Source organism: Staurois parvus, unplaced genomic scaffold (assembly GCF_062004578.1).
Source record: "Staurois parvus isolate SC_StPar_1 unplaced genomic scaffold, SC_StPar_1.0 ptg000090l, whole genome shotgun sequence".
NCBI classification, from domain to species: domain Eukaryota; kingdom Metazoa; phylum Chordata; class Amphibia; order Anura; family Ranidae; genus Staurois; species Staurois parvus.
Window position 1 is genome coordinate 9,897,899 of NW_028317886.1, and position 27,555 is coordinate 9,925,453.

The 27,555-nt window shown below is 41.8% G+C and overlaps 1 protein-coding gene across 1 annotated transcript in view; it reads left to right on the top strand.

Moving 5' to 3' along the window:
* The window catches only part of GASK1B (golgi associated kinase 1B), a 95,409-nt gene extending 74,561 nt beyond the window's left edge, over positions 1-20,848 (top strand). The window contains exons 3-4 of the mRNA XM_089670406.1: positions 2,040-2,266; positions 17,704-20,848. Coding sequence (XP_089526532.1) covers positions 2,040-2,266; positions 17,704-17,911 — 435 coding nt within the window. The 3' untranslated portion in view covers positions 17,912-20,848. The remainder of the gene's footprint in view (positions 1-2,039; positions 2,267-17,703) is intronic.
* The last annotated feature ends 6,707 nt before the right edge of the window (positions 20,849-27,555 follow it).

Here is a 27,555-nt window from a genome sequence, read left to right on the forward strand (position 1 = left end):
ATTACATGATCCCATTCACATAGCATAACTTAAAAATATTTTAAAATTACATCTCAACATTTTAGATGCTCTTTTCTGGAACTTCCAGCAGGATAAAAATCCTGCTTAGTTCTACTTGTTATGATGGTGCTGGGAAGTTGAGGGGCTAGACTTCTCCACTGTAATTTCATGAGAACTGAACTTAGCTGGACCCCAGCCCAGCTATTAGGATAGATCCAGCCATTCAGCCATGACACTATCTTCTCAGAAACCTCTAAAACGTAAGACATTTTTTATATTTATTTTTAGGAGTGCTGTGGGTATTGGAACACATAACAAGCATATAGTGAGGTTTTCTTAAATTTGACTGCAAAAGTAGAAATGCACTTTAGGTTAAAATTATTTTCTGTTTGCTGTGAAGCAAAGTACAGCCTACTTTTCTATGACATTGACTATTGTAAGCTAATGGTACTGTAGTGGAGTGCCCATTTATTCACCATGCTCAAATGTAGGTGCAAACCCTTTAACTCCTTTTCTCATAACGTCCTGGGATCTTGGACATGACCAGGGAAGGTACATTCCTCTACTTTTCTCCCTTAGGAGTTGAAAGAGGCCACACCTGATGAGGCAGAGGCAGCTTGGAAAGTGTTAATCAACCAAGTGAGAGGCCCTCTACCGTCAAAACTGGCCTGCGGACAGTCAGACAGGAAACTAAAAGCATGCAGCTTCTCTGGAAGACTCAACTACAGTGGGGAGTCCCTCCCCAATTATTACTATGATACTCCAGCAGCAGTTGGGTGGCCCTTTGTGTCTTGAATACATCCAGCTGTTTGACTGTGTTACCAGAGAGGGATTCTATTTATGAGGAAAATTACAAATTTGTACTCTGAACTATTTTTAAGTTGCATGTGACCTACCACCCTTTGCTTGCTCAACAGCCTGTAAACCAGTACAGGAGATGTGTAAGGAACATGGGAATGTGATCATACTTGATAAATGCTTAAAGTAGAATAAAAGGCAGAACCTTTTTTCACTTTGGATAGTGTAAGGGAAAGTTATGTCCGCTGTCAGTTTGTTTTGCCATCTGTGTCCCATTGGGGAGCATTTCTTTAACTTCCTGTCCCATAGCCAAAATAGGAAGTGAGAGGAAATTCCTTTGGGGACAACCCAACATTTTTGATTTTCCTTCTCTTTCATTTTCGGTGATAACAGTAAACATGACAAATAGAGAGCGTGAATCTCCCTAACGGGGGCACAGACAGCAATGAACACTCAGTTGGTGCTTTAATCCATCTCCACTCTATCCAAAACTAAAGTTTTGCCTTTAAACACACATGTTTACAATTGTAATAAACTCTCCTGCTAACCTCTTCTCTATCAGTTCTTAGTGGTACATAGTCTTGTGAATAGGAAATATGATTTGCAAAGTGAATGGTTATATGCATATTCTCTTCCCTCTAAATTGCACATGTGCTTTCTTTAAAGAATCCTACTCTACCTCCTTTAATAAAATTGCAGATATAATTTTTTTTAAATACCCTTTTGGGGAGGGCACAACCCATGCTTCTGCTTTTATCTCTGAAGCAAGAATAATGTCCCCAGCTGCCCAAATCCTCTTAGGATAAGCACGGGCACGCATTCCAGAAGGTGGTGGGTGGTAATTAGAACACACTGCACATGTGTAGATCCATGTCATCAAGAAGTCAGCTGCAAGAAACCAGAAGGGACAGCTGGCTTCTGATGGCCCAAGCAAGAAAAGATGGCAGCACGAGACTCAGAGTGTGTGGTCTTCAGCAGAGTACAGCAGGACAATGCTTGATTTGCTGGAGATTCGAGAATGTGTTTTGAGGATAATCCAGCAAACCAAATAAGAGAGGAAAGCTGCAGGTGGTGTGAGGTTCTCCTCTAATTCTCCTCTTTATGTGACTTGCCTTTACCTCTGTACCTTTATCATCTGCCCTTCACACTTAACTGCACAAATGGATTGTTATAGTTTTATTATTATGTATATACAGTACAGTTTAGTATATTTTTTAAATCTTTTACTAACTTCCTTTCAGGTTTACAATCGCCTTGATAAAAACTGCTGTGGCTTTAGACCTCGAAAAGAAGATACCTGTGTCCAAAAAGGCCTACACCTAAAATGTGATGACTCCCAGAACATTGACCTAACACACATTGTACAAAGGAAATATGACCCTCAGCACTTGGTCTTCATTAAAAATAAAGGATATTTTGACAGGAGTGAAGATAATTTGAATTTCAAGTTACTTGAAGGAATCAAAGAGTAAGCATCTCATGCAAACGTAATGTAAACTGTTCATTTATTATCTTTAATAATTCTCCCATCTTCTTCTCCCCAGTCTTCTCTACCTTCACTAGTGATTTTATTTTGCAGCGAGCAATCAGCTTTCTCTTTCCAGCCAAGGTAGACTTGTCTCTCAGGGTGTGGTAGATACTACACTATATTGCCAAAAGTATTTGGACTCCTGCCTTTACACGCACATGAGCTTTAATGGCATCCCAGTCTTAGTGCATAGGGTTCAATGTTGAGTTGCTAAAGATAATAATTGAGAGGTTATAAAATAAATTATCGTATCACCCAATATTTGGTCTCCATTCAGTAGCCAAAAAAGGCATGCAAAAAGGAGGATTTGTGAAAAGAGATTCACAGAAAAGCGGCTACATTATGAACAGAATGTGACACTCAGAAAAATTTCCAAAAATTATGCTTTATTACACTTATAAATATGACATATGGGCAGTCGCCCTGGTTTACCATCACCTCAGTATGAGACAATACACACAGACCTAAAACCATTAAAATAACACCAAGACCGGTCTAAATGCATGTGCAACAGAGAAAATGACTACAAGAGTCTAATGTCCCTGTGACACAAACACATAGGTGAACACTTCCCAAAGGAGGTGTATCCAAAAATTATACCATAGGTATACCATAATACATGTTATAATATTAGAATTCGGCAATTGCCATAATGGTTATATCCCAAACAGGGAATCCAAAAATTATACTATGGATATGGATATCACATGTATGCAATACAGCAAGCACAATATGCGTCAAGAGGAGAACAATGCGCCTCAGGCCTGTATGAAAAAAGACAAAAATGTCATATGTATAATACAATACATTCCTGTGCCGGCACAAGTGGTTGGGGCCCATTCATCTGTATAAACAGCTGTTTCCTAGAGCTCTTAAATGAGAATATGCCCCATTTATTCCCAGGATGGAAGAAAAGATGCAAAAAGCAGCACTCTGCTTGAAATGGTTTCTTCACCACTACATGTGGACTACACACCACTTTCTGTAAGAAAAACAAGACACATCCCAAAAGATCTTCTGCCTGTTGAAATGCATGTGGTATATCTTGTTTCCCATAAAAAGCACCATGATGTCCCCATCCTGTAGTAAAACAAACAATATGTGGAAGAGTCACTGACAGAGCTTACACTCTATGTAGGATATATAGGTCATATAATCACAGAGGACCATATATCTAATGTCCTGTAACAGTCCACTCACCACCTGTGCAATAGATAATAGGAACGGAAAGGATGTCCTTCATAGGTATTGCCATACAAGGCCAAAGAGGCCAAGGAACCACCGCTGACATCCGTCGATATACCGCGGGTTCCAGCCCCCTCTTGGCGCCTGTGCTGCTTAGGCTTGCCTCATGGCATGTGAAGATGGCTTCCTCCTAATGGGTCAGCGTGCGTTCCACCTAGTGCGCATGACCGGAAGTGACGTATCTGACGTATGACGTCAACGCGTTTCGCCGATGGGCGTATCTCACTCAGCTTCGTCAGGACCAATGAAACAACCACATCTCAATTTCCTATTTATAGTGGGTTACACCCCACCCATTTATGCAAAAAACCAACCTGCAGTTATTCCTAATGGAAGAAGAAAGGGGGCTAAATACTTAGCACAGCTGCTGGTCATTGTTAAATATAAAAAAACTGTCTCCAGTTGTCTGTATTTTTTATATTTAACAATGACCAGAAGCTGTGCTAAGTATTTAGCCCCCTTTCTTCTTCCATTAGGAATAACTGCAGGTTGGTTTTTTGCATAAATGGGTGGGGTGTAACCCACTATAAATAGGAAATTGAGATGTGGTTGTTTCATTGGTCCTGACGAAGCTGAGTGAGATACGCCCATCGGCGAAACGCGTTGACGTCATACGTCAGATACGTCACTTCCGGTCATGCGCACTAGGTGGAACGCACGCTGACCCATTAGGAGGAAGCCATCTTCACATGCCATGAGGCAAGCCTAAGCAGCACAGGCGCCAAGAGGGGGCTGGAACCCGCGGTATATCGGCGGATGTCAGCGGTGGTTCCTTGGCCTCTTTGGCCTTGTATGGCAATACCTATGAAGGACATCCTTTCCGTTCCTATTATCTATTGCACAGGTGGTGAGTGGACTGTTACAGGACATTAGATATATGGTCCTCTGTGATTATATGACCTATATATCCTACATAGAGTGTAAGCTCTGTCAGTGACTCTTCCACATATTGTTTGTTTTACTACAGGATGGGGACATCATGGTGCTTTTTATGGGAAACAAGATATACCACATGCATTTCAACAGGCAGAAGATCTTTTGGGATGTGTCTTGTTTTTCTTACAGAAAGTGGTGTGTAGTCCACATGTAGTGGTGAAGAAACCATTTCAAGCAGAGTGCTGCTTTTTGCATCTTTTCTTCCATCCTGGGAATAAATGGGGCATATTCTCATTTAAGAGCTCTAGGAAACAGCTGTTTATACAGATGAATGGGCCCCAACCACTTGTGCCGGCACAGGAATGTATTGTATTATACATATGACATTTTTGTCTTTTTTCATACAGGCCTGAGGCGCATTGTTCTCCTCTTGACGCATATTGTGCTTGCTGTATTGCATACATGTGATATCCATATCCATAGTATAATTTTTGGATTCCCTGTTTGGGATATAACCATTATGGCAATTGCCGAATTCTAATATTATAACATGTATTATGGTATACCTATGGTATAATTTTTGGATACACCTCCTTTGGGAAGTGTTCACCTATGTGTTTGTGTCACAGGGACATTAGACTCTTGTAGTCATTTTCTCTGTTGCACATGCATTTAGACCGGTCTTGGTGTTATTTTAATGGTTTTAGGTCTGTGTGTATTGTCTCATACTGAGGTGATGGTAAACTAGGGCAACTGCCCATATGTCATATTTATAAGTGTAATAAAGCATAATTTTTGGAAATTTTTCTGAGTGTCACATTCTGTTCATAATGTAGCCGCTTTACTGTGAATCTCTTTTCAATGTTGAGTTGGCCCACCCTTTGCAGCTATAACAGTTTCAACTCTTCTGGGAATGCTGTCCACAAGGTTTAGGAGTGTGTCTATGGGAATGTTTGACCATTCTTCCAGAAGTGCATTTGTGAGGTCAGGCACTGATGTCAGACAAAAAGGCCTGGCTCACAGTCTCTGCTCTAATTCATCCCAAAGGCGTTCTATCGGGTTGAGATCAGGATTCTTTGCATTCCAGTCAAGATTCTAAACCCCAAACTCGCTCATCCATATCTTTATGGACCTTGCTTTATGCACTGGTGCGCAGTCATGTTGGAACAGAAAGGGGCCATCCCCAAAGTGTTCCCACAAAGCTGGGAGCATGAAATTGTCCAAAATGTCTTGGTATGTTGATGCCTTAAGAGTTCCCTTCACTGGAACTAAGGGGCCAAGTCCAACCCCTGAAAAACAACCTCACACTATAATCCTCCTCCACCAAACTTTACACTTGGCACAGTCAGGCAAGTACTGTTCTCCTGGCAACTGCCAAACCCAGACATGTCCAGCAGATTGCCAGGCAGAGAAGCGTGATTCATTACTCCAGAGAACACATCTCCACTGCTGTAGAGTCCAGTGGCAACGTGCTTTACACCATTGCATCTGACGCTTTGCATTGCACTTGGTGATGTAAGGCTTGTTGTACTAATCTGAAGCCCACAGGAAGTTTGGACAGCTTTAGCTATTGAGTCGGCAGACAGTTGGTGACTTCTGCACACTGTGCGCTTCAGCATGCGCTGACCCTGCTCTGTCATGTTACGTGGCCTACCACTTCGAGGCTGAGTTGCTGTTGTTCCCAGTTGCTTCCACTTTGTTAATAACGCCACTAACAGTTAACCGTGGAATATTTAGTAGCAGGGAAATTTAACGGATGGACTTATTGCACAGGTGGCAACCTATCATGGTACCACACTTGAATTCACTGAGCTCCTGAGAACGATCCATTCTTTCATAAATGTTTGAAGAAGCAGTCTGTGTGCCAAGGTGCTTGATTTTATGCACCTCTGGCCATGGAGGTGATTGGAACACCTGAATCCAATGATTTGGAGAGGCGTCCCAATACGTTTGGAAATATAGTGTATAAATAGGTAGATTAATAAAATGAGAGCTAGGCACATAGTGACAGATGGCCAGCACCTAGAAGCTATAATCTCTCCTACCTCACCACTTACTTGCTTAGTGTCCACAGGAGAGTGGGTGTCTCCTTCCTCTCTGCAGATTTTTACATGAATTTAAATATTTCTACTATTAACAGCTAGTGATAGATTCACACCTAACATTTACACGCTATATTCACTCGGGGCCCTGTTTTTCAGGTCAGGGCATTCCTTGAAGAGTTATCTGGACCAGAGCTGTGGCAGTGTTCTCCTGTTCTTATTTCCTGATTTATCACTTGTTGTGAGCTACTAATGGATCTCTTGGCTGTGTAGGGTAATTATTTTCTGAGGATTTATGTCTGGTAGCAGCAGATGTAGCTGGCTGTTCATTGTGTATGGAGGACATAAATTCTTGTCCTTGTCTTTACTTTTCCCTTAGCTTAGCAAGTGGTTTAGTATTTTTTGTATGTATATGGATTTCATCCTTTTAACTTTGCCCTGGGTCTGTATGTGTGCACATGTTTGGTGGCCAAGTACTGTTCTGCTCAACCCACTATTTGACATTTGCGCTGGCCAGAACCTCCTCATACTTCATGGTTAGGGTCTACTGCATGCGTACACACTAGGCATCCTTGCAGCACAGTGTTTTCGAATTACACTCACTGGCCACTTTATTAGGTACACCTTACTAGTACTGGGTTGGACCCCCTTTTGCCTTCAAAACTGCCTTAATTCTTCGTGACATGGATCCAACCAGAGATTTTGGTCCAAACTGACATGAGTTACTGTTGCCTTTCTATCATCTGAAACCAGCCTGTCAATTCTTCTCTGACCTCTGACATTTTCGTCCACATAACTGCCGTTCACTGGATATTTTATGTTTTGGACCATTCTCTGTAAACCGTAGAGATGGTTGTGCCTGAAAAACCCAGTAGATCAGCAGTTTTTAAAATACTCAGAACAGCCCGTCTGGCACCAGCAACCATGCCACATTCAAAGTCACTTAAATCCCCTTTCTTCCTCATTCCGATGCTTGGTTTGAAATTCAGCAAGTTGCCTTCCCCACATCTAGATGTCTAAATGCACTGAATTGCTGCCATGTGATTGGCAGTTTGTGTTACCAAGCAATTTAACAGGTGTACCTAATAAAGTGGGTGTATATACCGTTCACCTAGTGTTTTAGGCTAAACCACCTGATTTTGTCAAACACATTGTCTCTGTAAGACCTCCAGCAGCTTTATTGCAGGTATGTTTACTCATTTTTTTGCCCAATAAAGTCTGAGTGTGCAGATGCTGAGGGAAATGCTGTGGTGACCAGTGGGGAAGCGGTACGGGATGTAGCTCCTTACATTTGTATCCACAATGTGATGATGGCAGATGCCAGTGTACAGCTTCTTTGAACTCACTTGAATGCCATAGTTGCAGCCTGTACTGGATTTTTTTAAATGGGGGGCACATGATCTGCGTGCTCACTAATAGAAGGAACACATGGCTCATTTACAGGCTGTAATATGGCTCAATTTTAGCACAGTGTGCTTTGAGTTTTTTATTGCAGCAAATTATTAGTTGCAATACACAGCTTCAATTCAGGCATTTGAAGGGACAAAATGTGCCTTTTGGCTACTTACATATCACATTTTGAATTGTCTTCATCAGCGGTCATTTCCTATCTACCGTTTTTCTTCATCAAGTGCTCATTCCATTTTCTTTATCCAAGTGGAGGTATTCGCTTCTATTATGCAGGATTTGTCTTATTGCTTCTCTGACCACAGAAGCTTAAACCACCCACTGCCATCTTTCTCAGAGGAATCTACCCCAGAAATGCCTAATATTCCTGTTTGTGTCAGGGATCCTCTAGAGGATCATTTGTTGCATGAAATGCAGAGCTGCATTTCCCATTAGACAGTGTAGGCATGTGCCTACAAGTACAGGCGCCCTTCCTAGAGGGGTGCCTCTCTGTCTCCAGGGATTGGCGTGCAAACTGATGGGGTGTGCAGCCACAAAGAGATAGAGTGCAGCTGTCAACTCCAACCTGTGGTGTCGGGGATGGGTGGGGCGATATGCATTTCAGAGGCTCCGCTCCCTTTGTCAACGAGCCAGTGCATAGACAAATAATCGGCATTCAGACATTACTGCCGGGGAAGAAAGTTTTAAGGGGCAAGACCAATTGTAACTTCTGCATGTGCACCTGGAGCATTGTACAATAAACCTGAATTATACACCACTGCGGGTGCACATGTAGTAGTTGCAATTGATCCTGCCGCCTGCCACCTTTTTACCAGCTGGCACTGTATAAATGGCGTCTGTTTCCCTATAAAGGGGTTGTTTGACAAAGGAACGCATATTGGCCCTACCCATCCCGCAACATCACAGGTTGGAGTTGACAGCTGCACTCTCTCTCATTGCAGCCGTACCCCCACCGGCTTGCCTGCCAATCCTTTACTGTATTGGATGTTCACACTGCTGCATGTCCAGCTCGGCTGTACTCATTTGTTATCCATCTGACGCCTGCATTCTTGCCTCGGCTCCTGTATGCTATTAATCAAGGTTTTTAGAATATAAATGTTCTATGTTTAATTCATTGGTGTCTTTGCGGTTTAACTAACTCCTGAACCTTGCACTCTGTACATAGCACATTCCTGAACCCTGCACTCTGTATGTAACACATTCCTGAACCCTACACTCTGCACGTAATGTGTTCCTGAACCCTGCACTCTGTACATAGCACATTCCTGAACCCTACACTCTGTATGTAACGCATTCCTGAACCCTACACTCTGCACGTAACGTGTTCCTGAACCCTGCACTCTGTATGTAACGCATTCCTGAACCCTACACTCTGCACGTAACGTGTTCCTGAACCCTGCACTCTGTATGTAACGCATTCCTGAACCCTACACTCTGCACGTAACGTGTTCCTGAACCCTGCACTCTGTATGTAACGCATTCCTGAACCCTACACTCTGCACGTAACGTGTTCCTGAACCCTGCACTCTGTCAGTAGCACACTCCTGAATCCTGCACTCTGTACCTAGTACATTCCTGAATCCTGCACTCTGTACGTAGTACATTCCTGAACCTTGCACTCTGTACCTAGTACATTCCTGAATCCTACACTCTGTACCTAGTACATTCCTGAACCCTGCACTCTGTACGTAATGCATTCCTGAACCTTGTATTCTGTCAGTAGCGCACTCCTGAGTCCGGCACTCTGTACATAATACACTCCGGAATCCTTCCACACTTTGTGTAACACACTCTTCCAGTTTGTGCAAAACCGTTTGTAATGGAAGCAATTTATTTTTATTTTTTTAATGTTTGTGCTGTCCATGAAACTCTTGCTTGTGGCACAGCAATCATAGCATATTTTATAGGTACAAGGAAGCCCTGGTTTTGTTTAACCATGCCTCTTAGGCCCCTCCCACTGTTAAGCCAAACATTTTTGCCACAGTGCACTACACATGCCATAGGTCACTTCCTCCAGCAAGTGTGCCTCATTCTGAAGTTCAAAAGTTGGGAGGTATAGTTTAGCTGCTTCTGCTCCCCCCCCCCCCCCCAGCTCTAATATCTGAGTTTGCACAGGCATTTGGTGCATATAAAATGGATTTCTATCTTTTTTTTAACCATGCTCCTTGAGCTGCTCCCACTGTTAAGCATTTGGCCACACCCATTTTTGCCATGGCACATTATGCGCACCGCAGGCTGCTTCCTCCCTCAGTTGTCCCTCATTCTGAAGTTCAGATGTTGGGAGGTATAGTAAGAGGAGCTCTTGGGACTCTTGTGTAAGGAGGGGGTCCAGTGACCAGAGACCCCCTTACATCAGAGTTCCCCCTTTACATGACAGTCCGCAGTGTTCCCCTTTACATTAGCGTTCGTAGCATTCTCCTTTACACATATAAAAATATTTATATAAAAATCTTTTGTCAAGAAAAAAAAGTAGTTCTTACTGTCTTTTTTTGGGGGCAGGGGTGCACTTCAGAATTCTCTGTCTATAGGCTCCTGAGATGTAAATCCAGCCCTGATGAGATGTCCTTCTCCCCCCAAGAGGAGGTGTCCCCAGCAGCTGAATTTTCCCCTACCGTAATATCTCAGGTTGCCTATTCTTTTGTGGCATCTGACCTTCAACCCATGATCCCCTTTGCACTAATTTCCCAGACTTTGGCTGAGTGGTTTAAATTGCTAAAAAGCCATCTGGTGGCAGCTAGTGTTGATTCCTAGCTTGCCACTTGCTTTGTCAGATGATTATCGAGTTGATATTTTGTACAATGTAGCGCTGGATACTAGCCATGTTATATCTCCCAAAGGGTAACCTTTTGCTCTGTTCAGATTTTGCGTGACAGTGGGCTCCATTAACAAAGTGGCATCTTACTGCATCTGAGTATGCGGTAAGATACCGCACAGCGTTTTTCAAAACATTTTTGACCACTCACTAAAAATACTACTAATATACTGCTTTATTATTATTATTATTATACAGGATTTATATAGTGCCAACAGTTTGCTCAGCGCTTTACAATATAACAGGAGACAATACAGCAGCAATACAGTTCAATACAAGAGGGTTAGGAGGCTCCTTGGAGCTTGCAATCTAAGAGGGAGGGGATAGTGGTACAAAAGGTAATAACTGTGGGGGATGGACTGGTAGAAGGAATAGAATATTCCATTATTAGCTGAGGGCAGGATACACTTCCCTGAAGAGATAGGTTTTCAGAGATCGCCTAAAGTGAGCAGAGTAGGTGATAGTCTGATAGATTGGGGTAGAGAGTTCCAGAGGATGGGGGAAGCTCTGGAGAAGACCTGGAGATGAGCATGGGAGGAGGAGACAAGGGAGCGCGAGAGGAGGAGGTTGTGCGAGGAGCAGAGAGTACGGTTTGGGTGATATTTGGAGACAAGATTGGTAATGTAATTTGGGGCAGAGTTATAAATGGCTTTATATGCTATTGTTAATGTTTTGAATTTTATCCGTTGGGCATTGGGAAGCCAGTGGAGGGATTTGAAGTGAGGGGTGGCAGATACAGAACGGTTATTAAAGTGGATGAATCATTATAGACTGAAGAGGGATAGCCTGCGATGAGGTAGGCCAATGAGGAGGGAGTTACAATAATCAAAGCGCGAGATAACCAAGGAGTGAATACGTTGCTTAGTGGTTTCAGAGGTTAAGAATGGGCATATCTTGGAGATGTTGCGGAGGTGAAGTCTACAAGATTTGGACAGCATTAGTTATTTTATGAAGTCATATGGTATTTTTGTAGTGAAAACATGCAGTAAAGTAACACCTAGTGGCAGTGAGCATATTTATTACCAGTACTGAACCATACCAGGCCACATGCCCTCAAGATGGGGGGGTTCTGCCCCCCCTAAAGCACCTTGTCCCCCCTACTTAATTACTACATGCATTTAATTATTTATTTCCTTCTTTGAATTGAGTTTAATGCCTGTTTATGTGGTATTTACAGGGCATTTTCAGTGTTTTCCGGTAAATACCACAGAACGGTATAGTGGACAGTTTCAGGGTCGCATGCGGTATTTAGGGAAAAGGTGTCCACACACCTACGTACCGCATGTAATCTGGTTCTGTGAAAGTAACCCACTGTGGCTTAAGTGCTGGTCTGCTGAGCAACAGTGTAAATAGGTTTTATTATGACTACTCATCATGGAAGACTGTCTTGTTGGCCCTTCACTAGACACAATCATTAAAAGGCAAAGGGTGTTAATTTTCTCACTTAATCCTGCCCCAGGCTTAGAATCAATGACACAAGTCAATGCCTTTTTTTACTGCATCAAAATGTTCCTTTCAATTCTCCAAGTCAAGTTCCACTTTTCTGAACCACCAGCCTTCTTTCACTTCCAAGAGCTCAAAGCCTATGGATAAATCCACCTTATCATGAAGATTCCCCCAGCAAGCTCCATCACTGGTATGGTGATGTCTGAAGGCCTTTGCAGATTTTTATTATAATACAGGATTTATATGGTGCCAACAGTTTGCGCAGCGCTTTACAATATAAGGGAGACAGTACAATTACAATGCATTACAGTACAGAAGGAATGTGAGGGCCCTGCTCGTTATAGCTGTGGGGGATGATCTGGTGGAGGTGATTCAAGTACAGTTCTTAGGTGGAGGTGGGGTAGGCTTCCCTGAAGAAGTGTGTTTTCAAAGATTGCCTAAAGGCAGACAGGGTGGGGGCTGACCGGACATGCTGTGGTAGGGAGTTCCAGAGGATGGGAGAGGCTCTGGAGAAGTTCTGGAGGCGAGCGTGCGAGGAGGTGATGAGGGAGCTAGAGAGGAAGATATCATGGGAGGAGCGGAGTGGGCGATTTTGCCGATGTCTGTGGATGAGGTCGGTGATGTAGCTAGGGGCAGTGTTGTGGATGGTTTTGTAAGCTGTGGTATTTTTAATTTTATATGTTGGGTTATTGGAAGCCAGTGAAGGGATTGGCAGAGAGGGGCAGCAGTTGCTGATCGGTTGGTAAGGTGTATGAGTCTAGCAGCAGCATTCATAATAGACTGAAGTGGGGAAAGCCTGTGTAACGGTAGACCAGTGAGGAGGGAGTTGCAGTAATCGAGGCGGGATATAACCAAGGTGTGAATAAGTTGTTTTGTGGTGTCATTGGTCAGAAAGGGGCGGATTTTGGAAATGTTTTGGAGGTTGAGGCGGCAGGATTTAGCCAGTGAGTGGATGTGGGGCCCAAAGGAGAGGTCAGAGTCTAGGATTACGTCTAGCATCCTGGCATGAGGGGAAGGACCAATGGTTGTGCTGTTGATCTTAATGGTAAAGTCATGAATGGGGGATCGGGGAGGAGGAAATATTACAAGCTCAATTTTTGAAAGATTGAGTTTGAGGTAATGATGTGACATCCATGCTGATATGTCGCTTAGTAGGTTTGTGATACGTGAGGAGATTGAGGGGGTGAGCTGGGAAGTGGAAAGATAGATCTGGGTGTCATCAGCATAGAGGTGGTATTGGAAGCCATGGGAGGTTATCAGTTGGCCCAGGGAGGAGGTATAGAGAGAGAAAAGGAGGGGCCCAAGAACAGAACCTTGGGGCACCCCAATAGAAAAAGGAAGAGGAGCGGAGGAGGAGGAGTTATATATGACACTGAAAGTGCACTGAGAAAGGTAAGAGGAGAACCAGGAGAGAGCAGAGTCACGGAGGCCGATGGAGTGGAGTTTACTGAGGAGGAGCGGGTGGTAGACTGTGTCAAAGGCAGCAGAAAGGTCAAGGAGTATGAGTATGGAGTAATGGCCATTGGTTTTAGCAGTTAGTAGGTCATTAGTGAGTTTTAGTAGGGCAGTTTCTGTGGAATGTTGTGGGCGGAAGCCAAACTGTCGGGGATCAGAAGGTTGCTGTCGGTGAGGTAGCAGTTCATACGGTTGTGAACAAGGCACTCGAGAGGCTTGGAGGCAAACAGGAGCAGGGAGATGGGTCTTAAGTTATTCAAACAGGTGGGGTCCAGCGAGGGTTTTTTGAGGATGGGGGTAACCAGTGCATGTTTGAGTGGGGAGGGAAAGGTGCCCATGGAGAGTGAGAGGTTGAAGATGTGGGTTAGAGAGTTTAGGATAGAGCAGGAAGGAGGCTGCAACAGTCATGCGGGGACAGGATCCAGGGGACAGGTGGTGAAGTGGGCCTTAGAAAGGAGATCGGTAACTTCCTTGGAGATAACAGGGTCAAAGGAGGAGAGTGTTGAGTTTGGTGTTGGGCCTGGTATGTTGGTTAGAGAAGGAAGCTTGACACTAGAGATCTCATCACGAATTGTGTCGATCTTCTTCTTGAAGTGACTGGCAATCTCCTGTGCAGTAAGTAAGTTGGTGGGTGGAGGCAGAGGTGGGTGGAGTAAGGAATTAAGGGTAGAGAAGAGTTGACGAGGATTGGATGAGAGGGTCTTGATGAGAGTGTTATAGTAGGTTTGCTTAGCAGCGTGGAGGCTGGAGTTGTATTTAAGAAGAGCAGATTTGTAGAGAGTAAAGTCTTTCAGGGATTTAGTTTTACGCCATGCTCGCTCAAGAGTGCGGCTACATCTCTTGAGACTTCTGGTGTCATCTGTCTGCCAGGGTTGAGACAGGCGAGGCCTGGTTCTGCGTGTAGAAAGAGGAGCAAGGGAGGATGATAGAAAGTTGTTGTAAGCAGATGTGGCCAGCTCTAGGCAGGACAGAGGTGCAATTTCATCATAGAGGCACTCAGTAGCAGAGCGAAGAAGGTCAGGGCTGAGGTGGTGGAGGTTTCTACAGGTGACAGTTTGCAGGTTTGAGGCATGGGGGGTAGGAGGCAGGGAGAGTGTGAAGCTGATAATGTTGTGATCAGAGAGAGGAAAAGGGGTGTTAGAGAGGTTACAGGTAGTGCATAGGTGGGTGAATACAAGGTCAAGGGTGTTGCCATTGCAGTGGGTGGTGGATTGTGACCATTGAGTTAGGTTAAAAGAGGAAGTTAGGTTAAGTAGTTGAGATGTGGCAGGGGTGTGAGCATTGACTGGGATGTTAAAGTCACCGAGGATGATGGCAGGCACCTCAGAGGAGAGAAAGCATGGTAGCCATGCTGAAAAGTCATCGAGAGAGCGTGAAACTGGGCCCGGGGGCCAGTAGATGACTGCGATCCTCAGACAAACGGGAGAAAAGAGACGAATACAGTGCACTTTGAAAGAGCGGGGGGACAGAGACGGGGGGGGGGGGCAGGAAGAACCTGGAATGTGCATTGAGGGGAAAGGAGAAGTCCGACTCCACCCCCTTTTCATCCACGGGTCTCAGCGAGTGAGTCCAGAGGAGGCCGCCATGGGAGAGTGCAGCAGATGTTTGATCTTTCATAGCCGATGCTTGGATGCAGCAGATAGTGACCAGTGGTTAGAAAATAGAGTTTTCACTCTCATTCTTCCAAATTTCAAGGTTTTTATTTAAACTGGATTACAGTTCTGAAATTCAGATGAGGCCTTTGCTCTACCTTTGATTTATAGGCTCTAAATAATTTTGTCTTCAAAAGTTTTGGATGGAATCTATTTGGTCAGTAATTGCCTCCCTCATTATTGAGACTTCTTAGCATTCATGGTCATGAAGGAAACTTATTAACACATTTTCATCTTTTCAGGTCATCAGTAATTTTGGGCTTTGCTGTGGGCAGCAACCACTATCAATTTGTGGCCCGTTCTTTCGGTTGTACCTCAACCCCAAGTGTGTTCACCAAAGACCTTGCAATGGTTCTGGGTCGTCTTCCTGTCAAAGGTGTTCCAATCATTGAATCTATGTATGGTCTGCTGCTGCACGACCTCTCTTTCTTTGGAATCCAATGTTTTGCTAATGCAGTGGAAGTTGGAGGACTTTCAATGGATTCTAAACATCAAGATGCCATTTCTGGTTCCTTACCATTATTAGCATTACTTAGTCTTTCTCCTGGATACTCTTCAGGATAAGGTTTTCCTACCCCAGACATTTTCTTGAATGTGTTATCCCATTAAGTAACCTTTCTTATGGCAAACCCTTTGGCTAAACAGGTCTCCAAGTTATCAACATTGTCCTGTAAAGAACTCCATTTGATTTTTATACAAAGACAAGGTTGTTTTGGGACCAAGGACCTCTTTTTCATACATGACTGTCTCTTCTTTTTCCCTAATGAAGATAGCTTGTTACCTTTAATTTGACCAGTTCCAGTTTACACCAGGGAGATTTCTCTCCATTGTCTGGACCTGGTAAGAGCTGTTAAGTTTTACATCTCTGCCACTGCTTTTTTATGCAGACAAATTCTCTGTTTATTATTCCAGCAGGTCCTCCAAAATGTTCTCTGGCTTCCAGGTCCCTAATTTGTCAGTTGGTTAGACAGGTTTTTATGTAGTCCTAGGGGTTGTATGATAAAGTGCTTCCTTTTCCTGTTAAAGCCCATTCCACTAGAGCTGTAAGTTACTCAAGGAACCGTTTAATAACAGAAAAGTTCTGCAAACAGTTGTTTCATGCCTTATGTTTTTTCTTGTTGGGTTAGTTTACCTGCCTTATTTTCCTGTGCTCACCCCTGCTTTTGGACGTCCCTACATTGCTTACCTATCATCAAGCTGTGTCCCTCAGTGGATGATAGAGAAAATAGAATGTTTTTATTTACTGTAAAACCCCTTTCTCTGAGTTCATTGAGGGACCCCTCATTTGTTATTGTTCTCTATTTGAACTGTTTGCTACAGCTGGTGAGGTGGGAGGGGTTATAAAGGGGGCTGGCTTTAAAGAATAATTTCACCTTTTTGACAAAAATAATAACTGAACATTTTTTTGCAAGTAAAAAAATGTGCATTTATTTTTGTCCAAAGGAGCCTGGAAAGCATTGCACCAGCGATTAGTAGATCGGTGATGCCATGCAGGTCTCCTGCAGACCTGTCAGAATATCTGCTTGCTGTACGGGATGTATGAGCAAGTAAATATTCTGGCAGGAAGCTTCAATGAACTACTACGGTGCTCCACAGCGCCATGGTAGTTATTTGAAAACTACAAGCTGACATCTGCTAAGGCTGCCGGGATTTGTAGACACTCATTCACAGAACTCTGAATGAGTGATGCGGCCGTGTGGGTGGAACCCCACACAGCAGCGCTTTTTTCAAATTTGACAGATAGTATGGGGAAACTTCTCCCCATACTATCTGTAAGACGGAGGGGTGGCGGGCGCGGGTGCAGCAATAGGAACATGTTACATGCTCCATACTAAAAGCAGGTGGAGCATGCAACATGTTCCCAAAGGTGAACCTATCCTTTAAGTTTCTACATGCATAGTGTCCAATTCTCCTGTAGGTGGAAGTATATCCATACACTGTTTAATTTTCATCAAGCTGTGTCCCCTGAAGTGAGGGGGAACTCTACAAGCAGAAAAAAAAACCTGACAAGTTATAGCCTTCTCCTAATTTACTAAAGAAATGCTTTTTAATTTCTGTCTGTTTTACTGTTGGAGAGTCCCACACATTTCCTTTCTGGTACAGCAATGCCAGGTGAGGGGAAAGCTCTCAACAAAGGCCCAGAGAGCAGTAAAACCCTGATAGGGGCCCTAACTATTCCCTGCTCTATCCAAAACTAGGAAAAAAGTGTTTACTGGACAATACACAGAACACGTGAGAGGTCCTATTGGATCAGGCATTCCTCTTGCTTTGGCAACCATAGACATAAGGCCTGAAAGAAAATTTGCATATCACAAAGAACAATATTTCTGTATACATTATATTATATATATTTCAAAAATCAATGCCTCTAGCAACCAACCAAAATCATTTAATAAAAACATTAATATACTAAACTTTTTTTTTTTGTACCATCTGCTCCAGGTTCCCTGAATCTGCAGTTTCCGTGTTAAAAAGTCAGAAACTCCGTGAAAAACTCCTTCAGTCATTTTTTCTGGACAAAGTTTTCTGGGAAAGTCAGCGAGGACGCCAAGGGATTGAAAAACTTATTGATGTAATAGAAAGAAGGGCCAAAATCCTGCTGACCTACATCAATGCCCACGGAATTAAAGTCATACCAATGAATGATTAAACTGACCAATCACCTCAAAGAACTAAGCAAGTGAAAGTTGAACTGTTACACCACATTTACTTGAAACATCACAAAATTATACGTGTAAAGCAATTTATAATGGGAAGTATAGTCTTCTATTAGTAAGTGTGGAGTAATAGTGTATTGCACTATCATTACTGAATTTAAGATCAACAATTGAATGTCTTTCATGTTTGGACTGCGTAAAAGAATGTTGGTGAGATAAACTGGTCCTAAAGATTGATGTATTTGTCTGCTGACATTGTTGTATGTTTCAGTTTGAATGAAGCATCATTATAGGACTAATTAGTATTCTGTAATCTGCAGTTTGGTGCTAAAATATGAAATTATGGTTTATGGAAAATAATGTTTTCCTTGTAATCATGGCTTTGGAATATATAACATAGATTCCAATTTCTTAATTTTATATTTTTCAAAATATAGTCATTTACATTGCACCAAAGGCACTTAAAGTAGAACTATGGTCTCCAATGTGCCGCAGCACTTGACTGTAAGTGCATCTGTATGTTTAGTTTTCACTTAGTTCCCTTGCAAAGTCTAACCAATATCTGTTGATCCTGCCAGTAAATTCCACCTTATGCAGCTTCCTGTAATGGTGTGACAACATTATTGCACTGTGTCTTCAGAGCAGCATTATCACCCTCATGTAGACCCTCATGTGTGGCTATCAGCATTGTCACTGCTGTTTAACAAGCCTGTGACCTGCTAATCAACAGCTGGTCACACAGAGCCCTGCCCATTGCTTTCTGGATTGGCAGCACTGCCCCTGCTGCTGAAACCCTCCCACTGTTAGCTGCAGTGTCTGGGAGGGAGAGCATGTGAGACACAAACAAAGGAGGATTTGGCTTACTCAGGGGAGGTAACAATTTTTTTTAAATGAAGCTATTGTATCAAATTATAACTGGATTTAGGACCTATTTAATCTGCCACACAGTAGATGTATTTTGTAGTGACCCTATCAGCGCAGGGTCACTTGTAAGGAATTACCTGTCATAAAAAGGCTTTTTGCTTACATTTCCGTTTGTTAAAATGCTACCTTTTTGGTGCTCACTGACCGCTGAAGGTATTCAACCTGCTAAATGAGTTGAATACCTGTTTCCTCTACCAGGGGTGGACTGACCATTTGGAAACTCGGGCATTGCCTGAGGGCCCAGGATCAGTAGGGAGCTCCATGAGATGCCCCTGGTACCTCTTTCATAGGCTTTTTTGAGTTTGGGCAAGGACACAGGGGCCCCATGATCCCCTATTGCCCGGGGGCCCCATGAATTGTCAGTCCGCCCCTGTCCTCTACTGAACATAATGGTTCCTGCCTACCGGAAGGAGGAACCACAGAATGTAGTGGGGAGCAGATACTTCGCACACACACACAGACACACACACGTGTGATATATGTGCAGTAGATGGTGAACACTGAAGAGGCAGCATTTCAACAAATGACCGATCGAAAAGGTAAGTACAGAGCCACTTTGCCAAGTGATCTTGTGCCAATAGGGTTACTTTAAGCCCCAAACCCATGGTTCTGCAAAATGTGATTAGTATGGCAGAACAGTGCATTCTTTAAGTCAGCCATAGAGAGATTGAAATTCAGCCGGTTTAGCAGGAATCAGTTAAATTTCAATCTATCTATGGTCAGGCTGATTGTACTGAAGTTGATCTATTAATCCACTTCTGTGAAAACAGCCTGTTGGGTTTTTTATGTACATCCACTGCTGCCGGCTATAGCCAGCAGCAGTGATCATTGTATTCTGATACTAGGGAAACCTGCCGCTGTCAGAATACAATAGCACAGTGGGAGGGATTCGCCCCATCATTAAAGTCAGTGTTGATATAGTTGAAGGAAAGAAAATTGCATAATGTATGGCCAACTTTAGTAAATTTTACTGCTAGGGTAACTGTTCAGACTTTGCAAGGTGCCTGGTAAAAGATGAAGAAGAGTGAGTAAAGGGAATATGAATATGCTATTGGCTCTCAATAATAATAAGCATTGGGAGCCATTAGTGGAATCTTCTCTTAGATATGATAATATGCAAATCTCAGTAGCCAAAACCAACTACTCAATCATTTGCTAACTGGTAAAATTACATCAAACTGATTGTTGAAAACATTGATTTTTTACTTTTTTTTTTATTTCATACATTTAAGCTTCTGTACAAATGTGATGGAAGTAAATAGGTTCTAAAATTGATTTAGAAGGTGTATGATTTTAAGCCTCACCTTTATAATCACATTTGCCAAAACAATGGAGACAGCCTTTAAAATTAAAGGACAATTTCTACTGTAGTTTCTTAATAATATATATATATATATTTATATAATATATTAACATTCACTACACCAATACTAGTTATTAAACATTATTTGCTACATTATTTGCAGTATTAAAATTCACACAACAATCACATATTTAGCAGACAATATAAATGTAAATATTTATTAGTATTACAATGATTTAATTTGCAAACAGCAAGTGGTATATTTTGAACTGACATTACAGGCATGGTTTCATATTATCTTTCTTTCATACAGGACCAAAAAACGTACGAGAAGTTTAATAGAAACTTAAACAAGATTAGAGGTGTTGTCCATATCAATCAGTTACAGTATTCTTTGGTTTATTTTGCTTATACAAGTTAGAGAGTGAATGCTAATGCAGAAGAGTGGTTGCTTTGGGCAATGAACCGTTTTTTCTTTTGTTTTTTATCTTTTTCTCCTTATTATTACATTTCCTTGCAGCTTTATTTTTATTTAGGAATGGAATGTTGGTCCTTTTGATTGACAATATTATAAAATGTATTAGGGGTAAACATTTTTTTACTAATTTTAGAATGTGACATAAAGTGATGAGGGCAGCTCCTGAAGGACAGAGGAGGTTTACTAAAGGGAAATAAATGTATTTTTCCTCTTTAACACTCCAAATGGCTTATATAGTTTATTTGCGTTTAAAACTGTTTTGTTGCACAAAGTAGGTAAAGTATAAGGTTAATTTTATAGGAGGTATAACAATTATCCTGTACTTACTTTCCCACCACTCTGATCAATCAACATGTACCCCGGGAAACTCCTGTGTACATTTTAACTTAAAAGAGAAGTACAGCCAAAGCTCTTTTGACTGTTCTTCTCCTGTGGATCACAGGAGTGCAGTTCGTTCTTCCCTCCTGCAGTTCATTCTGCCCTCCTCTGGGGGCAGAGCAGACAATGGCAACTGACAGTCCACTCTCTGCTCAGCATGGCTGTGAGAACTCAGCAATCAGTGGTCATGTGATTACTGAGTTCTCACACTTAGAGCCGGCAGGGGGAGTGCAGGTGGTAAATCAAGCTTGATCATTGGAGGAGTAGCAAGAAAACACACCATGGTGTGCTCTCATGCCTAGTGTGGTTAGTTTTTAATAGGAAAGCAAAGGGACACCAGGGATTTCACACAAAGCAATACAAAGAGAACAGGATATGTTCATATATGTACATGATACAGCAGGTAGATATCAGGAATATGAATGGTTGGTTTTACATATTCCTTAACATTAAAATCTATCATATGACAGAAGCTTGGTTTTGGTGATGGGAAACATAAGGGAAAGTAATTACAGGATACACATTTACCAGGAACTTATTATTTTGCTATTTAATGACTTACTTATTACTATGGTTAAAGTATAAGTATAAATTAAAGGGGAATTTCAAGCAAGCACAATGCACAGTTGAAACATAGATATGGAAATTACTTTACCTGCCAAAGGATTTGTGATTCTTTGTATCCAGTGTTAGGATTGAGGCACCCCTATCCGACAGTGCAGTCATGTCATTAATCTCTACTTCAGGAGCACAGCTTTTATCACAAATTAAACAATGAAAGATCACTGGGACAGTAATGAATTAAAACATTTCTCTTCTTACTGACAAGTTTACTGTCAGAATGAAAAACAAAAATGTGTCCAATGGAGGACAAAATGAAGAAAAAAAATCTATATTTTATACGTCCACCAACTCCTCCCAATTTTGGGATGTGGGCCATGCACCCCAATAAAGAGCTAAAACTACAGAAAAGAATAGAGTTCCTGAAACAGCAGGTGCTATAGATGGTCCACGCAGTGTGATGGTTAAAAAATACCTTTATTAAGAATTATGTAAAATTAACAATAATTAAGTCGTTATCTCAGTAAGTAACCAGACACCAAGTTTATAACCTCCAACCCAACTCACTAGAAGGATAATTATTAATAAATGTACAGTGGGGCAAAAAAGTATTTAGTCAGCCACCAATTGTGCAAGTTCTCCCACTTAAAAAGATGAGAGAGGCCTGAAATTGGCATCATAGGTAGACCTCAACTATGAGATACAAAATGAGAAAAAAAATCCAGACAATCACATTGGCTGATTTGGAAAGAATTTATTTGCAAATTATGGTGGAAAATAAGTATTTGGTCACCTACAAACAAGCAAGATTTCTGGCTCTCACAGACCTGTACCTTCTTCTTTAAGAGGCTCCTCTGTCCTGCACTCATTACCTGTATCAATGGCACCTGTTTGAACTTGTTATCAGTATAAAAGACACCTGTCCACAACCTCAAACAGTCACACTCCAAACTCCACTATGGTGAAGACCAAAGAACTGTCGAAGGACACCAGAAACAAATTGTAGACCTGCACCAGGCTGGAAAGACTGAATCTACAATAGGCAAGCAGCTTGGTGTGAACAAATCAACTGTGGGAGCAATAATTAGACAATGGAAGACATACAAGACCACTGATAATCTCCCTCGATCTGGGGCTCCACGCAAGATCTCACCCCGTGGGGTCAAAATGATCACAAGAACAGTGAGCAAAAATCCCAGGACCACACGAGGGGACCTAGTGAATGACCTGCAGAGAGCTGGGACCAACGTAACAAAGGCTACCATCAGTAACACACTACACCGCCAGGGACTCAGATCCTGCAGTGCCAGACGTGTCCCCCTGCTTAAGCCAGTACATGTCCGGGCCCGTCTGAAGTTTGCTAGAGAGCATATGGATGATCCAGAAGAGGATTGGGAGAATGTCATATGGTCAGATGAAACCAAAATAGAACTGTTTGGTAGAAACACAACTCGTCCTGTTTGGAGGAGAAAGAATGTTGAGTTGCATCCAAAGAACACCATACCTACTGTGAAGCATGGGGGTGGCAACATCATGCTTTGGGGCTGTTTCTCTGCAAAGAGACCAGGATGACTGATCCATGTACAGGACAGAATGAATGGGGCCATGTATCGTGAGCTTTTGAGTGCAAACCTCCTTCCATCAGCAAGGGCATTGAAGATGAAACGTGGCTGGGTCTTCCAACATGACAATGATCCCAAACATACCGCCCGGGCAATGAAGGAGTGGTTTCGTAAGAAGCATTTCAAGGTCCTGGAGTGGCCTAGCCAGTCTCCAGATCTCAACCCCATGGAAAACCTTTGGAGGGAGTTGAAAGTCCGTGTTGCCCAGCGACAGCCCCAAAACATCACTGCTCTAGAGGAGATCTGCATGGAGGAATGGGCCAACATACCAGCAACAGTGTGTGCCAACCTTGTGAAGACTTACAGGAAACATTTGACCTCTGTCATTGCCAACAAAGGATATATAACAAAGTATTGAGATGAACTTTTGATATTGACCAAATACTTATTTTCCACCATAATTTGCAAATAAATTCTTTCCAAATCAGCCAATGTGATTGTCTGGATTTTGTTTCTCATTTTATCTCTCATAGTTGAGGTCTACCTATGATGCCAATTACAGGCCTCTCTCATCTTTTAAGTGGGAGAACTTGCACAATTGGTGGCTGACTAAATACTTTTTTGCCCCACTGTATTTTTTAACTGTCACACTGATTGGACCATCTACAGCACCTGCTGATTTAGGAACTCTATTTCATTCTTTAGTTTTGGATGTTTAATGTCAGAGCTGAGCTCCAAGTTCTGGTTCTTGTTTTTCAAGCTTGAGCACTGCAGTACAGAGTATTACAGAAAGCTAATATATAGACTTATTTAGGTGCTAGAAAAACAATTGTTTTTAACCCAACTGCATTATTATTTTTTTATATATCTGTCTGGAGTTTAGCTTTGATTATACAATAGGAGTTTGGGGTTTTACCGTTTTATCAGAAAATATTTTTTTTTAAATGGGTGTTATTTAGTGGCACATATGAAATGTGAATTATTTTAAGCAATCAGTGAGACATTCATTTTAATATTTAAATGTCATAATATAAATAACAAAATAATGGATAGGAGTAGGTGCAGGTCCTGTGAAGGCAAATTGTACAGTTCTCTCTGTTCAGACACATTCATTAAATAGATATTAAATCATGAATAGTGGAAGTGAAAGCACAAAGAAACTATTAGCAGGGAGTCAGGGGTTGGTTGTTTTTTGTTCTTTTGAACCCCAGTCACTGGTATGACCATATAGACCTTGTTACTATGCCTTTGATATTTGCTTTGCCTTTTCCTAATTACTTCAGCATTTGATTGTTTTTCTTGCCCATTCTCTCTTTAGTTTTTTTCTCATGTATTCCTAATTATTATTATGTCTGATCAAAAAAAGTTACTGCATCAACAGCAATATTAATGATAAGCGTTCTTTACTAATTCAGTACTGCATTTACTTTTTTATTTTTTTTCTCTGATGGTCTTTGGAACATAATTGCCTTTTAAATTATTATTGTGGATCATTTAATATGTTTACAATGGAACTAAAAGAAAGAAATGCACAGAACATATATTTAAATATAGTTTTTTAAATATAAAAATGTTATATCTGCATAGCACTTGATGTTGTATCAATGCTAAAAAAGTGACCTATCAAAGGTTAATACCAAATAATATTGTGTTTGATCCTTACATGTAAGAGATTGTGTTCCTGAATCACACTGTAAACCAAGGTGTTACATATGGTAACATTGTAAAATCACCTATTTTACCATGTTGGTAATTGTTTTGTAGATTTTCAGATTTGATGAATAAATATATATGCAGTCATTTTTTTCTGACAAATGTTGGTGTGTTGGATAGTGTGACCTCTACTGAATGCTGTGGTATATCCTGCTGGTTGCAACATCACTACTGTACCCCTGTAGCGGCTGGTAAGAGGAACCACAGCACCCAGCAGGGGACTGTAATAACCGTCTGAGAGACAATGAAAATTGCATTTGGTGATCCTACTAACGGGGTCTTCACTACTGTACCCCTGTAGTGGCTGGTAAGAGGAACCACAGCACCCAGCAGGGGACTGTAATAACTGTCTGAGAGACAATGAAAATTGCATTTGGTGATCCTACTAACGGGGTCTTTTAGAAACTTTCTACTCTTCTTCTATTACATCTCACAGTACCAGTGCATGGGGATGTTTGTCATCTTTTTATTTCACTCCCTATCATGTCGCAGCTTTCTAGCAGTCCACAGGTATCAGCTGTGAATAACATATAAAAATCAACTTCTGCTAACAGCACAGCCTAATAAAAAAACAAAAAAACTTCTCAGTCATCAGACACTCAAATCCATACCAATCACCATCAAAAATAAAGTGTGGGTACTAGATGGCATAATAGCATGTACATTTCAAATATTATTGTCTTAATTTAAAGTAGTTCTAAAGGCTCAAGGCTCAATTTATGTATGAAGGTAAAAAAACGTCTGTATGCAGCACCCCCTCCAGCCCTCCCATAATACTCACCTAAGACTCCCCTTGATCCATACCGCCTTGTGCACTAGAGTCTCGGCTATCCCGGGACTCCCTCTTCTCATTGGCTGAGACAGAAGTGGGAGCCATTGGCACCCACTGCTGTCAATCACAGCCAGTGAGCCAATGAGAAGAGAGAGGGGTGGGGTCGAGCCACGGCTCCATATGTGAATGGACACGCAGAGCAGCAGGTGACCCCATAGCAAGCTGCTTGCTGTGAGGGCACCCGAAAGGAGGGAGGGGCCAGGAGAGCCTGTGGGGGACCTGAGAAGAGGAGGATCCCAGCTGCTCTGTGCAAAACCATTACACACAACAGGTAAGTATAGACATGTTTATTATTTTTTCTTAAAAAAAAATATGCCTTTAGAATCTCTTCATGCAACATATTCTGAATGTATTGTAACTAACTATCCAACCACTCTGTTAAAATTCTTAGATACTGCAAACAGGCATAATATAATGTTATCATCACTGTTTTAATATTTTAAACAGAAGACATACTGTTTTCAATACCTCCTACCAAACTGAGATCCAACCATCTTTTCATTTATAGTTCCCTGAAGTCCTTTGCTATCTGTCAATTTCAAATGTATATGTATACTTTGACTTATGTTTAAAACAAACAGCATTATGTTGCTTATACATCTTTCATTTTGTAGATTATTACACAAAAGTTAAGGGTATCTCATCCTCCCTCAAAAAATGTAACATAGCACTCACCCCTGAAGTTGCTGATGGAATTTTATAGTAGGCTCTTTTCTATTCTTGACCCATCCTGTAGCTGCACCCAACTGCACACCGACCCACTCATCAAGTTTCACTCTCTTTAATTTGCTTGATTAATTTGTTTAGAAAGGGTTAGGTGTATTTTTACAGTATTTACAGAACCAAAACGCAGAAGATTCAAATGCTAATGATATGCTAAAACACAGGTGTCAAACACAAGACCCCTGGGCCATTTCATGTGACCCTTGCACCTCTCCTGCAGGTACCCCCTTGTCTTCGCCCCACCTTGTCTCAGCAGTCAGCAGCAGTGAGGAGAATAGAACTCCTCTGCCAAATCCTCAGTGCAGCTGCAGGACCCCCTCATCTCTGCCTCCCCTGGTCTCAACATTCAGCAGATTCTGATAACGGACTCCACTCCTCCTCTGGGCCTCCTCCAGACCCTGCACTTTAGGCTTTCCAGCTCTGCCCCCAAAGGGGGTGCACCGTGATGTTAGGGAGGGTGTGGGATTCTTGACACCTGATGTACATGTACTGATATACTGTACATGTTCTGCTGATTTTACAACCTAACAATTTATAGAATTGGCCTTTTTTCAACAAAAGTGGATCTTTTCAGGCCAGTGGAATTTTGTGGTGCTGTAACATCTCATGCTTTCTTTGAAAAGTGACGACAGATGTGAATGGCAAAATAAAGCACAGATACAGTACTGAAGATAATGAGAGCAAGTGCCTGGCAAGTAGCTGAACATACTAGCCTCATTTGAAATTGTACAGTATATAAGGTGCATATATACTGTAAATGGGCTGACTTATTATCTACCAGTTCATTATAAAAAATACAATATATTTCAAACTTCCAGTAAAATTTAATTAAAAAAAAAATGAGTAATATTTTCTTTGGTTGTAGGAGTAAATGGTAAAAAGAACAATGTGTTCCTGGAGTTTACAGTCTGTATCTAATTAAAGTGGAAACATTTGTGGTCTTTGTCATCTCTTAGGCTATTAGTGAAATAGACAAACAGATCATTGTGTTGACTAATAAGGATCTAAAAGTTAATATGTTTAAAGGAGATAGTGGTTAGAGATCATTAGCGGGTATTAAAACAGATTGGTAATATTCACTACCCGCAGCTGCTTTCTGTCTCTCTTGACGTGGATGAAGTCTCAAAATGTGCCCCTGGGAATTTTAGAAGCTGGGAAGCAAT